The following is a 16546-nucleotide window of genomic DNA, read 5'->3' on the forward strand; positions in this document are numbered from 1 at the left end:
CATTGACACTGTTCTGCAGATGCAGCTCTCACGACCACAATGCTTAGGAAGCATTTGTGGTAAATAGACTCCTCAAATGGATGGCAGGAAGCTTTAGGGAGGAGGAATTGATAGATTGCTTCAGTGCTTCAGGGAATCTATGTGATACATGGGCCATAGTTAATGGCACTGATTACCAGTGATTACTAGATTTCTTGGCCCTGGTACCAAGAAGTGTTGTAGGATTTTTCTCCAGGAACATTCTGCTCCATTGTGGAGCAGAAGGAAGAAAACACTAAATCCAGGGCCAAGGAAATTCAAGCAGACAGTGAAAAGATAATAAAGCGGTGGAGTACAGGCTTGTGAAGTGTTTGAAACTGAATTCATTCCAAGTCAGGAGGGAGTACTGCATGTCAACAATGGGGTCATTAATCTTGACAATGGGAGTAAGACAGGTTCAGGAAAAGAAGGAATTATTGGAGAAATGACAGATAAGAAGAGGAGGTATAAGATGCAGATCTTGAAGGAGCACTTGATGATCAAGTAGTGTGTTTGTCCTTATAACTGAATAGCATATGGACCGAAAACTTGGGAAACGAAAGGACATGCATGAGGGAGTTATTGCCATTACTGCGGAGTCCTAACAATTATGGCAACATCAGTTAACATTAATTAAATCCTTGTTACATGCCAAACACTATGCCCTTTACTTTCACTTTCTTATTTAATCCTCATATAAACCCTCTTAGGTAGATAATATTATTATATTAATATATAACATCATTATGTTATTATAATAATTATTTACTTTTTCCTAATAATGAAAATGAGGCCTGGAGAAGTTGGGGTAAAGAACAAGAAAATGGCAGACCTGGAATTCCTACCCAGCTCTCTCCTGTAGACCCAGAGCATTTAACCACTGTCCTCTATCCGAAGTTACATTAAATAGCAGATACAGCGTTGCTTCTATTCATACCTTAAGGTATTTGTTGTTTGGTAACACATACATGAGGGAAAATAGAGGCCTAACTCATCTTTAAATAAACTTATTAAAAATCTTTGTCTAAGCATTTATATGGATCTACCTGTTTTTCTTAATAACACAACCAATTAATTAATAAACAAAATCCCATACAACAGCTGCCTGGGGCTAGGAACTTTAAGGTTGCCTGTGTATGTAAATAGAGAGAAGATCTGGGGCGCCTGGGTGGCTTAGTCGGTTAAGCGTCCGACTTTCGCTTGGGTCATGATCTCGCGGTTCGTGGGTTCGAGCCCCGCGTCGGGCTCTGTGCTGACTGCCAGCTCAGAGCCTGGAGCCCTTCAGTCTGTGACTCCCTCTCTCTCTGACCCTCCCCTGCTCACGCTGTCTCTCTCTCTCCTAAAAATAAATAAAACATTTAAAAAAAAAAAATAGAAGATCTGAGTGCCTTTGACTTTATGTGGAGTGGTTCTCCCCTTCGGTGTGCACTCTAGCTGCTAGATAGTTTCAGAGGTTTTGGTGTTCTTGGGTCTTCCTTATCCACTGGAGTACAGGTTGGGATGGCCTGGGAGACTTTCAATTGCTCCTGGGTACTGGCTTTCCTTTAGTCACACAGGTCCGTTCTATGTAAGCCTGGATATGGGAGAGAGAGAGAGAGGCAAAGGAGCTCTTTCTGGCTTCTGGCTCTTTCTACAGCTAGGGGAAGGAGTAAAGGAAATTGGACAGATGAAAAGCTTCCAGAGGTTTTTCTGGACATTTCCACCTCTTCTGTCGGCAGGGGGTGGGAGGGCACTTCCCACCCCAGGAGAGAGGGGTTCAAAACCCAGCCTTTTTATTCCTTCTTTCTCCAGGTCATTCTCTTACCCTTTCTTCTACAGGAAGGAACAGACTGCAATTGCTTAACTTTTCTGTTTTCCATAAGCTTTCTGAATGCTAACTTCATAGGTACCACATGTCATTGAAACGTCACCTGGACTCCCTGAACCTCAGGACTTCAGAGAATTCTTGGAGCAGCTTTCTTTTTATTTTATTTTATTTTTTTATGTCTTTATTTTATTTTCAGAGACAGAGAGAGCGAGTGGGGAGGGGACAGAGAGAAAAGAGACTGGAGCAGCTTTCTTACCTTTCCTGCACTGCTCAATCTCCCCAACGCTGACTCCAGAAATTCAACTTCATGCACTAAAGTGACGGAAGTTAGAGTCACCTATATAGAACCCCTCTCTTTTTTTCTACTTAGACTCAAATACAGTGCAGTAAAATGATTATGCTTTCATTAAACATATTTCATGAACTTTTTACTGAGTTTTGTGTAATTTCAACACTGAAGTCTGTGTTTGGTTGCTGAGGAATTATACCTATACTTTACCTAGTGTGACTGGCCACTCACAACTTTAAAAACCCAAAGGGGATTCTGCTAATAATTGCAGATGATTTTCATTTGATCATTTGGTTTTGTGTTCTTGTCATGCCTTGCTGGTGCATCTTTCTCTTTCTTTGAAGAGTCCAGAAAATGACCCTTTTGTAAGGGTTTGTTAAGGACAACATGGAACAGATTATTTGGGCGTGAGAATAGTAAGTCAGTAAGTGGGGATGCCGTCTTAACTATGACTGGTTTGCTTATGTTGTATTAATTATTCTTGGTTTATTTGCCTTGCAGAATGTGCCTAAGCCTGGACACAAGAGAACAGACTCCACCCACAGCAGCAATGAGTCTGAATACACTTTTAGTTCTGAAATTGCAGAAACTGAAGATATGCCATTGAGGACAGAGGTACATTTTTGATACCCAGATGTGACATGATATTATTAACAGGGAACATTTCCATTGTGGAGCAGACTCCATTTACCCATAAGTGTAACAGTTGTTTCAAACTCTTTATACTTCATAAGTGACTAATGGGTGTTAATTAGCTTATTAATTATTTCATGTATTCTCTTATATGTACTTGTGTACTTACATATATTTTTTATCAATAGACGTGTTAATTTTTAATGTAATTTTGATGACCAGATTTTTTCTTTTACAATTCTCTTTTACATCTTAACATACCCTATTACAAAAAAACATAGCCTGTCATGAATTTATTTCAGACTCGGGTAAATTGTTTTGTCATTTAATATTATAAATAACCAATGTCTAAGAGTTTAGCAAAACTGCCGCCTCCGTTTGATGACGGGTTTTTAAAACTTTTTTTAATTTTTTATTTATTTCTGAGAGAAATAAGTAGCACAAGCAGGGGAGGGTCAGAAAGAGAGAGGGAGACAGAATCTGAAACAGGCTCCAGGCTCTGAGCTAGCTGTCACCACAGAGCCCAACACGGGGCTTGAACCCACGAACCGTGAGATCATGACCTGAGCTGAAGTCGGATGCTTAACCGACTGAGCCACCCAGGCACCCCTGATGACCATTTTTACCAATATAATTTTGATCCACAAAAATGCAAGAAAAATAGCTTATAAATCTGCCTTAGTGTTTTGTGTTATGGGATACGAAACCAAAATGGCACATTACTGTAACTCCAAGAGTCCAGTAACTTTAAGTTAGATTTTTCCCAAACGAATTCTCAGATCTTTTTTTCACATATCATATTAGTTTCACTAGTGTGTAATTCAGGCACAACTCTTCTATTTTTATATCATATTCTGAGAAAATGGCCAAGTCAGAAATAGTCTGCTTCTGGCAGAACAGCCAAAGAAAATTGAATGATTCTTTCCTTTTTTGTCTTAGTTTTACTCAGGATGAATAGTTTCTGCCATTTAATTCTGTTCATTTTAAGGAAAAATGTTATATGGTTGGAACCATACATACAAGAAGCCTAAGTTAACTGATCCAAGGTCACAACTTGTAAGTGGCAAAGCCAACATTCAAACTGAGGCTGGTCTGTTAGGAGCTCCATTCTTACTTCCTTCCATCCGGAGAGTTTACATTGCAGTCCCTAGTGCCATTTCTCTGTAGCTAACCCTAGGCTAGGGACCTTTGATACAGCAGTTTGGCCACCGTATAGCAGGATAGAGGTGGTTCCGGTTATTTGTTGCCGTGTAACAAGCCGTCCCAAGCTTCAGTGGTTTCAAACAATAGCAATTTATTATTATCCAAAACTCTTTGAATACTGATTGGGTGGTTCTTCTGCTTCTCATATGTTGGTTAGAGCACCTCCCTGCATCAGCTCGGATGCCTAGATTTTCTTCCTTGGGCATCTCCATGTGGTTTCTCTGTTCAGCAGCATGGCACATGGGTTGTAAGGATGTAAGAGCAAAAGATGCCAGGGCTCTTACGGCCAGGCCCAGAACCAGCATAATGTCAATTCTGCCACACTGTATGGTCGCAGCAAATTACAAGACCAGCTCAGACTCAGGGGAAGGAGAATAAACTTCATCTCTTTTAATTTTTTAAAACTTTTTATTTATTTATTTATTAAATTTTAGAGAGAGGGAGCTTGACGGGGCAGGGGCACAGGAAGACAGAGAGAGAGAGAGAGAGAATCTTAAGCAGCTTCCATGTTTAGAGTGGATCCCATGACCCTGGGATCATGACCTGAGCCAAAATCAAGAGTTGGATGCTTAACCAATTGAGCCACCCAGATGCTCTAGACTTCATCTCTTGAGAGAGAAAAAGACATTTGTGTTGGGAGGAATCATTGGTAGCTATCTTTGGAGACAATCACAAAGTTAGATTTTGATGATTTCAAAATTACAGCCTCTCTGCCTCTAGTGGATTTGAAGGTTTTAGGACTGCATCCAGTTGGTCTTAATGGGAGTACTCATTTCCAGCATCTGAGGGAAGTACGTTTACAAACTGTTGGCTTCAGCATAACAGCACTTGAATAGCTCCCGCAAGGGATTGGGAAAGCCACGACAAAAAGGCTGTTTTCACTGCACATTATTTTGTATTAAACTCAGGGCCAACAGGCATTTGTTGATAGTTTTGCTTGAGGACATTAGGTTTTTAAAAAAATTTTTTTAATTAAAAAAAATCTTTTTAATGTTTTATTTATTTTTGAGAGAGAGAGACAGAGACGGCGTGAGCAGGGGAGGGTCAGAAAGAGAGGGAGACAGAGAACCCAAAGCAGTCTCCAGGCTCTGAGCTAGTTGTCAGCACAGAGCCCGACACGGGGCTCGAACCCACAAACTGTGAGATCATGTCCTGAGCCAAAGTCAGACGCCTAACCAACTGAGCCACCCAGGCGCCCCTAAAAAAATTTTTTTAATGTTTATTTATTTTTGAGACAGAGACAGAGCATGAATGGGAGAGAGGGAGAGAGAGAGAGGGAGACACAGAATCCAAAGCAGGCTCCAGGCTCTGAGCTGTCAGCACAGAGCCCGGCGAGGGGCTTGAACTGACGAGCTATGAGAATATGACCTGAGCCTAAGTCAAAACTTGACCGACTAAGCCACCCAGGTGCCCCAAGGACATTATCTTTTCAAACTCAAGAAGTCTTCTGTGGTTTACCTAAGTTTTACTAGTAATGCTTTTTGTCAGAGTCTCTACTCTATTCAAGTTCTGTCCAAATTCTTAGAGATTTGAGGGGAGAGGTAGCCTTTTTGTTTATAATTCTCACCTATATTCTCCTGAATCTTTACTCAAATAAGAGTTATTTTAGGGGCACCTGGATGGCTAAGTTGGTTAAGCATCTGACTCTTGATTACTCCTCAGGTCATGATCTCATGGTGGTGAGCTGAGTGCAGAGCCCACCCTCTCCTTCCCTTCCCTTACTTGAGTACATATCCTTGCTCTCTCTCACTCCCTCAAAAAGTAAAAATAAATTTTAAGAAGAGTGATTTTAGAGTGGGATTTAGTACATTGCTCATCTCTTTTGAATAAAGTATGAATTGTGCTCCAGAAATCACAGACAGATCTGGAGTATTATGTATTGTCTTTCACATGCACTGACCATCAGCAGTAGGTCATGCATCTGGAAATCTTCTCTCAATAATAGGAAAGGCTTTTCACTGAACGAGTCATCTTGTTCCTTGTGACTAAGTGCATGCATTTGAAATGTAGCTGGCTCTGGTTAGAAGGGCTATCTTGACCGTTGAACAGACTACAGTAACTCTCCTCCCTGGAACTGAGTCTATAGCCTTAGCCACAAGTCTGTCTGTTCCTCAGTTTCCTCATCTATGAATTGATATGCTGTTATTATTATGTTACTTCATAGTAAATTGAAGATTCAGATAATTCTTAGAAAGCACTTGCATCATTGTTTGATACGTAGTAAGTGTTCGATAAATCCATGTTTTTGTTCTAATAAACGGGCTTCCAGTGAATATCCTACAATTTCGATTAGGTATGGTCAAGATCCGAAGGCTTGAAATCTGGGGGTGCCTAGGTAGCTCAGTTCATTGAGCGTCTGACTCAATTTCAGCTCAAGTCATGATCCCACACATGGTGTGTGGGTTTGAGCCCTGCATTGGGCTCCATGCTGTCAGTACAGATGGGCTGCTTAGGATTCTCTTTCTCCCTCTCTATCTACTCCTCCCTTGCTTATGTGCAATCTTTCCTTCTCTCACAATAAATGAATAAACTTAAAAAAAAATAAGAGATCTATAAAACTGGTAATAGAAAAGAGAGGTTGATTATCACCAAGGGAAATTGAGGAGGGAAGTATCAGACTAAGACTATGGCTATAAATTTGTCCTTCTGATTACTTTTGACTTCCAGGTTTGTGTTTCTTCCTGCATCTACCTCTGTAATGGCTAGTTTTACAAATTGCCCCTAACAAAGACCAGGAGAGCTTAGTACTTACCATGTATAGTATTCTCTTTTGCAACCTGGTGCCAGAAAAATAATGGGCCCACTCTTGCTTATGAATTGATTTTTTTTTTTAATTTGATGTGAAAAAGAATTAATGTCTTTCTATCTTTGCCAAACCTGTGATTTGTTGTTCATGAGTTAGGCTGTTACCTCCACTGTTGTTTCCCTCTGGAAAGCCCACCTCAGCTCCACTTCTGTGCAGCCTTCTCACACGCACATCTTCATGGTCAGGGGTTGCATTCTCTTGGAAACTTGGCTTCTCCTTTCTTAGTAGTCATTGACTCATTATCCCAGTTCTGCTTCTGCCCTCGAGCTTCCTCACATATGTCAAACCCAGGGAAGGATCACTATAACTTTTTCAGCTGTTAGCAATAATTCCAGAATGACTACAGAGCTACAGTGGTAATTTTATGAGCAAATTCTCTTGTCTTCCTGATTTTCCTCAGGTGAGAGACTGTTATTTTTTAGGTCACTTTCAAAGCTTCACTCTCTCAGAAAAGCCTTGGATGACAAAGTCCTTTCTGAGGAAGGAAAGCAAAGCAAAACCCCAGAAACTTCTCTGAGCCAGTTGGCCCAATCTTCTTGTTCATGTGTAGAGAAGACAAATGGTATCTCTTTAACTAGATATGTCATTAGGGATAAGATTGGACACCATGTGGACACTCTTAAATAATTACCAGTTATTATGCCTCAAGCAGTTTGGCAGTGTCAGATGTTAATTTTTGTGTTCTTCCATTTCCTATTTTAAATTTCCTGTCTATAGGATTTTGCTTTTATCTAGCAATCAACTAATCCTTTATGTATTATTTGGTAATATCTAAAGAGCTAACCCATCCCATTTTAATAAGAAGATTCCTTTTACTTATTTTTTTAATGTTTTTTTGTTTATTTTATTTGTTAATTTTTATTTTTTTATTTACATCCAAGTTAGCATGTAGTGCAACAGTGATTTCAGGAGTAGATTCCTCAATGTCCCTTACCCATTTAACCCATCCCCCCTCCCACAGCCTCTCCAGCAACCCTCTGTTTTTCCTCTATATTTAAGAGTCTCATGTTTTGTCTGCCTCTCTGTTTTTATATTATTTTTGCTTCCCTTCCCTTATGTTCATCTGTTTTGTATTTTAAAGTCCTCATATGAGTGAAGTCATATGATATTTGTCTTTTTCTGACTGACTTATTTCACTTAGCATATTTTTTTAGAGAGAGAAAGAGAGAGAGAGCACACATGAGTGGGTGGGAGGGGCAGAGAGAGAGAATGAGACACAGAATCTCAAGTAGGCTTCAGGCTCTGAGTTGTCAGCACAGAACCCAATACGGAGCTTAAACCCACGAACTGCGAGATCATGACCTGAGCTGAAGTTGGATGGCCAACTAACTGAGCCACACAGGTGCCCCAAGAAGATTCCTTTTAAATAAAAATGTCCATTCAAGGCTGAGAGGAATGATTCCCAAATGATGATATTTTAAGTAAAATGAAATATTCAATTCATTGTGAGGTGAAGTCTTCTATTATAGTGTAAAAAATGATTAAGTAACTAAAATTTTCAGGGACACATATGTCATTAATAGATGAACAAATATTAAAAACACATGAATGTTTACATTGTAAATAAGCTAAAATACAAGTATTTATGGGATGTATAGAATGAGACTATATACAAAAGTCTATAGTAATTTCATGTTTAGGCAGGATGTTATGTCTGTTCTGCTAAGTTAGGACAAACTTAATGGTGATTACCATATACCTAAACTTTTTCTTACTGTTGAACATTAACATTGTAAGAGTGGGACAGTACGCAAAAGTACAGGTCTAACTAGTTTGTGGGTAAATGACTTTGATAGCCTACATATAAATGCCTCACTTCTTAGTTTAATGAATACTTCTTAGATGTTTATTTACAACTGGAATAACACTGATTTTGACACTACTAAGAATTCACAAAAGACCAAAAAGATAGCTAATGAATATAAAAATTATTCAACATCATCAAAAAATGAAGAAATGTAAATTATAACTACAGTTAAATACCACTTTTGGTCTATCAATTGAACATATTTTTGGTTTTAAATCCTAACAGTCATTGTTGTTTAAGGTGGTAGTTGCTTGATAGAAGTGTAAACTGGTCCAACCAAGTTAGCTGACTTTAAAACATTAATATTTGGATATTTATGTACTAGGATATTTATTTTAGTATATTTCAGTAGCAAACAATTAGAAACAATTTCAGTGCCCATCAGTAAGGTAAGAGATAAGCAAATGACAGTGTACATGTCAATATAGCTATTAAAAATGATCACATTGTAAATTTGAAAACCACTTGTGATGCAATGCTAAATTTAAAACACAATACAAAATTAGAGTGTAAATATTCCAATTATATAAATCTATAGAAAAAAGACTGGACAAAAATTGTAGGTTTTCTCTGGATATGTGATATTTTTATTCTTTATACTTATTTCCTAAGCTTTCTGTATAAGCTTATTTTGCCTTTACATCAGAAAAAAAATTTTTAATTGACAATTTGAAATATAAGATTTACTAACTAGTTAAGAATTACACTTTGATCATTTAATTAAGTTATTGTTACTGGTCTTTCTAACAAAAAGAGACTCTTCATCCTCTCCATTAAATCTAATGACACAATTCTTTCTCTTCTTACCCTATTAAAAATTCAAACCTGAAATAAACAAGGAAAAATACCTATGGCACAATCAAAACTTCCATAATGGTGGTAACTCTTTCCCTTTGCTAAGCTTTAATTAGTGTATCTTTATTTACACATAGTTTTCACTGTGATTCTGTTTTAGAACCAATTGATGTACTTTTCAAATGCTACCAGGTTATGTTTCACTTTATTAAGGACTTATATGTTTTAGTTTTTCATTTTTCTCTGTCTGATCTCAATATATTTATGCTTGTACTCATCTTTTCAAAAGTTATTTTTCCTGAATAGAAAAGCAGTCCATGCTCATTATAAACAATTTCAGTATAGAAATGTGTAAAGTAGAAAATGAAACTTTCCCATAGTACCTCCCATTCTCCAAGATAACCATTGATGACCTTAGATTTTTGTATGCCATGTGCTAGGTATATTTAAAAGTCACATGTATTTGTTTGTTTGTTTTTAACAAAAATAAGATCATAATATAAATTCTGCCCTGAGACTTGGGTATTTCACTTAATACTTTTATCTAGAACATATTTATCTACTTATGTATATCTATTTCATTTTTTTAACAACTATAAAATATTGTATAGTTCAGTTATAGTGTGATTTAAACAACTCTTCTACTGACATTCAGGGTCTTTTTTTCCATTTTTTACAATTACAAAAAATGTTGCAATGAACATCTTTTTCCATATATTTTTGTGCACTCATGTAAGCATCTCCATAGGATAAATTTTTAAACATATATTGCTAAGTTGAAGGGTATACACATTTAAATTTTAATAAGTGCAGTTACCTTGCCTTTTTAAAAGGCCTACTTATACTTCCACCAGTATTATATAAGACCCTGTTACTAACACACGGCATTCTCAATCTTTCTAGTCTTTGCCCATCTGACCAGAGAAAGTAGTGCCTCGTTGTTTAGTTTGCATTTCTGTATTCATTAGCTAGGTTGGACAGGTTATTCGTATACTCTTTGGCCATCTATATTTCTTCTGTAAGTTTGCCATTGTTTTAATGGCATTATTTTCTCACTGGCTTGTATGTCTGGATCATCTTGACCATCTTATGATTTCTGGGGTTTAGGAACCAAGCGAGAAGAAGGTACCTCTGGACATGTCATTGTTCCTCAAGCTCCAGAAACGGGTCACAGAGCTAGAGCAAGAGAAGCAGGTGATGCAGGATGAGCTGGACCGCAAGGAGGAGCAGGTTCTCCGCAGCAAGGCAAAGGTATGCCGTGCTCCCCCAGCCCAGGGCTAAGGACAAATTGAGCTCTGAGCCTGGGACTTAATGTGCAATTTTGCAATCTCTTCTTTAATGGAAACTCAGCCCAGAAGTACTTTATCCAAGCAGAAGTTGGTTCATGTAGTGAGGGCTCAACTCTCCTCACTATTTTCTGCAGAGAAAGGAAATAGTCTGGGTAAAAATGTGACAATTAAAATATAACTACTTATTTATAAAGTTTTTAACTTTACATTTTCCCTAGGAAGAAGAAAGACCACAAATTAGAGGCGCAGAACTGGAATATGAATCACTCAAGGTAAAGAGAAGTTTTTGCTCAAGGCTTTGAATAACTTGTTTTGGCAAGTAATCTGCTCAGAGCTTCTGTTTTTCTTAGAGAATGTCCTTAAGGGCACCAGAAGTCCTAGCTTCAGCCTTACTCAGACATTACTTCTAGCCTTGTGTTGTTTCTTTTTGTGGATTCTATTTCACATAAGCTAGAGTTGAGTCTGAGCAGAACAGGAGCAGTAGCTACCATTTGAGGCTATAGAAGGCAGTAACAGCATGATTCTAGTGTCAGACTGCCTGGGTTCAAATGCCAGATCTGCCACTGTATGGCTGTGTATAAGTGATGTATCTTTTCTGTGCCTCAGTTTTCTCCTCTATAAAATGGAGGTAATGGCAGTATTTATAAGACTGTTGTGAAGATTATATGAAGTAATCCATGTAAATGGCTTAGAATAGTGCCCAGCTTATAGCAAGTACCCAGCAAATATTGATTGCTATCGTTATCATCATCATTTTTAAATGCTTTTGCTTTACATATTAGCTCCAATTCTTAAAATCATCTTAGAGCTAATATGTACTTTAATATGCAAAGCTAATATGTACCTATTGAAGTACATATTAACTCTAATTCTCAATAATCCTGCAAGTGAGTATTTTAGTTCCCATTTCACAGATGAGGAAATTGAGGCTAAGAGATATAAATAACTTCCCTAAGATCACCCCACTAGAAACCAATGGGAACAGGATTTGAACATGGGTATCTTTGGTTCCAAATTCTGTACTCTAACCACCAAACCCTGTTGAAACTATGTATTTGTAGAGAAAGATAGCTAGGTATTAATTTGTTAAGTATTAAAGTAGAAACATACTCTTTTTTATTTTTTAGAAACTGTTGGGAGGAGGAAATAAAGATAAAGAATTGTCTTCTTAATGATTAAAGGCAATGTCTACCTTTCAGGCACTGTGTGTCCCAGAGCAGTTGAACACAAAGATAAGGCTCTGGTTAAGAGGGAACAGGGTTCTTAAAATACACAGCATCTTGGGTAACCCGACTTGAGATTTAAAACAAACAAGAGCCCATTCCTTCGTAAAGGAGAGATTGTACTTGGAGAGCCTGGCTGGCTTAGTCGGCAAAGCATGGGACTCTTGATCTCAGGGTTGTAAGTTCGAGCCCCATGGTGGGCATAAAGTTTAATTAATTAAAATTAGTTAAATTAAATTAAAATGAGAATAGGTTGTGCTTTACTCCGCTCCTTCCTTTGCTTTCCAGAATCAGAAACTTGTCAGCCCTGTGAAGTTTGGCCTGTTAGACTGTCAGCTATCAAAACACCCCTACCTTAAAAAATTTTCTACGTTATTAATCAGACTATTAATCTTAAATTTTGTTCTCAGACATTTTCTGCCTATGTTTATTTTTTACTATTTTCTCCTTTTGTGAACTCTATTTTAGAATAGCTAGAAAACTATAGCAAAGTTTGATTATAACCAAAGCTAAACATTAGAAAAGCCACAAAATAGCATAAGGAAACACATTATTTTAAAGACTTTATGTGTATTTTGAGAATTCCTAAGGTCTTCCTAAACTGTCATGAGGATTTTTACATCTTTTTTTTTTTTTTTTTTTTTTTTAGTAATATTACTTCAAGTCTGGTCCTGATATATTATTTCCTAATACTGTGATGTGGACCATAATTTACATGAGTAGGACCTGTCCTCTGGATTTACAACTTCCCACAGCCCAGAACTGCTGGCTACTGCTTCCTTTTGAGGCTGCACATCTAGGTGTAGAGAATCCCTGCCCAGCCTACAGTTCCTTTAGCAACCCTCCCCTTGAAGGCAGTTAGAATTCTTTCACTGACCTTTAATAAACACTTGACTGATAAGACCTTGTATTTGCTTTCCAGTTTGAAAAGTTTTACGTACACCTTTTTTAGTAATTGTCACAACTTCTCAGATAAGGTATTTCCTTTTTAAAGGATGCTTAGAACAGTTAAGAGATTTCCTATCAGGTGGATAGCATCTGATCTTGAATCTAGGTCTCCAGACAGTAGGAAACTTTCTGAACACCCTAGGTTCCTATCATCATTTGTTTGAAAATTAGTTCTTACCAAAAGAATGTAGTATTTTAAAATACCCTAAAGAACCCTTTTGCCCTTTCTAAATTATAACATGAATAAATCTATTACTCCTTCAATGCCAGTACTACTTGTGATAGTACTTATGTTTGCAGAGAGAGAAAAGTGTGGCAGCGAAGAGTCATCTCTATTATTCTGACTCTCTTTTGCCTTTTGTACCCTTTGCTTAGAGGACTAACTCACAATATCACTTCTATAAGACAAGGATCAGATGGGATGGGATGGCACAGACCCATGGAATGTAGGACTGTCATCTCCATATCACACAAAAATGGACAAATAAAGACATTCTTTGTAGTATGTTAAAAATGGAGCCCAGATCACAAAGTTCCCAGGGACTAGCTCCGTATTTCTCAAAATGTGCTCCCTGGGCCAGCAGCATCAACATCACCTGGTAACTTGTTGAAGAGGCATATTTGTGGATCACACACCAGACCTTTTGAATCAGAAACCCCAGGGGTGAGGCCACACAGTCTGTTTTCCAGGTGATTCTAATGTACTATAAAGTTTGAGAAACAGCATCGGAGCTTAGTGTCCAAGTAAAGACATTCATATTTTCTGTTGCTGAAAGGAGCAGTATGAATCTAATTACCAGGTGACGGGAGATAGGGTAGGAGGCTCATTCATTTTCACTTAAGAACAGATTATTTCCTGAAAGAAAGCATTATATGTTCTATACTAGGGAAAAAAGACTACAAATTATTTTACTATAACATGTTGACAGGTTTGATATGGTGCTATGAACCCAAGGTGGCTTCTCTGGAAGAAACAATAAAATATTTTATTTTTTACACAGAAGTGTCTTACTTCCACTATCATAAGGTCTTATGTAAGGTGCTAATCAAGGCAACATGGTGCTTTCAGATTCTTATCTGCTTTATTCTTTCCCAGCCAGTATCCTGAGACATTTGTATTTTAGTGTCAGGACTCTACTCTGGGCTCCCATTGCCATTGTTTGAGTGGTGTGTACAGAGGGCGGTGCTAACTGGTAACATGGGGTGGGCTGTATGTGTGGTGGTATGTGAAAGTAGGGAGTGGGTAAAGGATGAGTATGGCCATCTGGATGATGGAATGAAGAGGTGACCCATCCTTTCCTCCCACCGCCAGGGCTTCTATTAGCAACTTCACAAGCCTGTCACACACATGTCAACAAAGGTTGACAAATATACTGTTTCTTGTCATCAAAACACTGAATGGAATTTTGTTAGTTTAAATGATGTAATTTTTTTATTAGAAGTTGAAAGTCTAAGATTTCAGTGGTCTTTCCATTCTACTTTACAAAGGAAATAAGAGGTTGCTACTTAAGATTTCAGGGTTCTGTTCATCTGAGCCTTCCATGAGCAGGAGCACAAACCAGAGCAGGGCCAGCCCAGGCCCCTGAAGGCTCTGTGGCACTCACCCAAATATGATAAAGTCCCAGGTCAATACCCAGCTGCAGGAGCCCAGCCCTGTCTCTGGCACAGAGCCTGCCCACTTCCTGTAGGCACACTCCCACTGCAGCCCTGGGCTCCCACTACCCCATGTCCCATGTCCCCAGTCCTCAGCTAATTCTACCAGGCCCCAATTTATTGGAAATAACCTAACCAGCTGAACCCTCATACCTGCAGACAAAACCTGGGCTCTGAGAGGACAGGGCTAAACTCACCCCTTGGGAGTCCACAATCTCTACAGGCCTGTGAACACACCCTAGGCAGGCCTGGAATAAATGTGACTCCGGAATTTGGGTTGATGAACCAAGCTACCATTCACCTTGCTCAATTCCACTTGATGTCAACTTTGTTATTTTGCAGAACAGAGTTCCCAGTAGAGCCTGGGAAGCCATTCACTAGTGTAGCTCTTACAGTCTTTTCCAGCACAATTCTGCCATCTTGGGGGAAGAGAGAATTCCAGGGTAAACCTGAGGATAACAACGATGAACTATTCTTTGTCTCTTCATACAGCGCCAAGAGCTTGAATCAGAAAACAAAAAACTGAAAAATGAGCTAAATGAGTTACGCAAGGCACTTAGTGAGAAAAGTGCCCCAGAGGTGACCGCTCCAGGTGCACCAGCCTACCGTGTCCTCATGGAGCAGCTGACCTCTGTGAGTGAGGAGCTGGATGTCCGCAAGGAGGAAGTCCTCATCTTGAGATCTCAGCTGGTGAGCCAGAAGGAGGCTATCCAACCCAAGGTAAGCACGAGCAAGTAACCAAAGTGGATGTCTGGGGACAAGCCTCTTTCTTTCTCTCCTTTTCCTCCAGTTTATAACGAAGCAAACACTTAGGAACATTTTTAGTCTAATTAGCATTTAGTCTAAAGGATATTGTCATTTAAAAAAAAATCTAAATGTTGCTTTAAAACTGTTGTAAATGCCAATTAAAGTGAGCAAAAAATAAATGATATCCCATATGATCTTCCAGGTTTCGCTTCTCACTCATAAGCAAAGGACTTTTTTTTTTTAATTTTTTTTATGTCTTTATTTTATTTTGAGAGACAGAGACAGAGAGCCAGCAGGGGAGGGTCATAGAGAGAGGGAGACACAGAATCTGAAGCAGGCTCCAGGCTCTGAGCTGTCAGCATAGAGCCTGATGCGGGGCTCAAACCCACGGACTGTGAAATCATGACCTGAGCCGAAGTCAGATGCTTAACCGAGTGAGCGACCCAGACGCCCCAGCAAAGGACTTTTAAAATTAATCTTGAAGTAGTAATCTCGCCATTATATTTTGACCAAAAGTAAAATTTGGGGTGCCTGGCTGGCTCAGTCAGAAGAGCCTGTGACTCTTGATTTCAGGTTTGTGAGTTTAAGCCCCACGCTGGGTATACAGATTACTTAAATGAATAAATAGGAAATAGATTTTACTTTTTTTTTTAAGTACAGAAGTCCATAAATTGTGTTGCTGTGGGAAGGTATTAAATATGACTTTAAAATTACTTGTTGAAAGTAACCCATTTAACTGGAAAGATAACATATAAAAGGATTAGAAATGATCAGTGAGTAGAAATTCCATGGAGATGATTTTTGCTCACTTTAGAGAGTTCTGTCTAATAGGGTAAGCTGGGGGTCAGGGGTGGGTGGTGGGTGAGAGGAGCAGTGTGTATCGATTCCACTGAAAGGACCCATGCCAGAGAGTATGTGTGGCCCTTCAAAGTCCTTCCTGTGAAGCCTCAGGTAATTTGAGGCCCATCGCTCTCATGTACTGGTGAAAAATGGGCCTTTTTGTCATTTGCCATCAGAGGGACTCTGGGTAAACATAATCGTCTTAAAACCTAGCCTGTGTCCCTGCCCATGTTCATACAGCAAACAAAATGTTACCAAGAATTAGACAATCAAGTATTCCAGCTGCAACATACCATGTAATAAAAAACGACTATGATGTAAATGAACTAGAAAATCTAAAAGTAATGGTAGTTCTGCATGTGGTTAAAATACTGACTCTGGCACATGACATTTGGATTTGAGAAAGGCAGGTCATACCTGAGATCAACGCTGATCCAACAAATATCAATTCTCAAAACAAGATATTTGTGACTAAATAATCTTGGCAG

The 16546-nt window shown here is 38.7% G+C and overlaps 1 protein-coding gene across 6 annotated transcripts in view; it reads left to right on the plus strand.

Annotated features, from left to right (window-relative positions):
* Positions 1-16546, plus strand: part of MYO5A (myosin VA) — a 188842-nt gene that overhangs the window by 137172 nt on the left and 35124 nt on the right. For all 6 annotated transcript variants that reach the window (XM_039237099.1, XM_039237101.1, XM_039237102.1 and 3 more), the window contains exons 25-28: positions 2616-2729; positions 10466-10609; positions 10866-10919; positions 14964-15191. In XM_039237099.1, coding sequence (XP_039093030.1) covers positions 2616-2729; positions 10466-10609; positions 10866-10919; positions 14964-15191 — 540 coding nt within the window. The remainder of the gene's footprint in view (positions 1-2615; positions 2730-10465; positions 10610-10865; positions 10920-14963; positions 15192-16546) is intronic.

Source organism: Hyaena hyaena, unplaced genomic scaffold (assembly GCF_003009895.1).
Source record: "Hyaena hyaena isolate Hyena2069 unplaced genomic scaffold, ASM300989v1 scaffold_120, whole genome shotgun sequence".
NCBI lineage: Eukaryota > Metazoa > Chordata > Mammalia > Carnivora > Hyaenidae > Hyaena > Hyaena hyaena.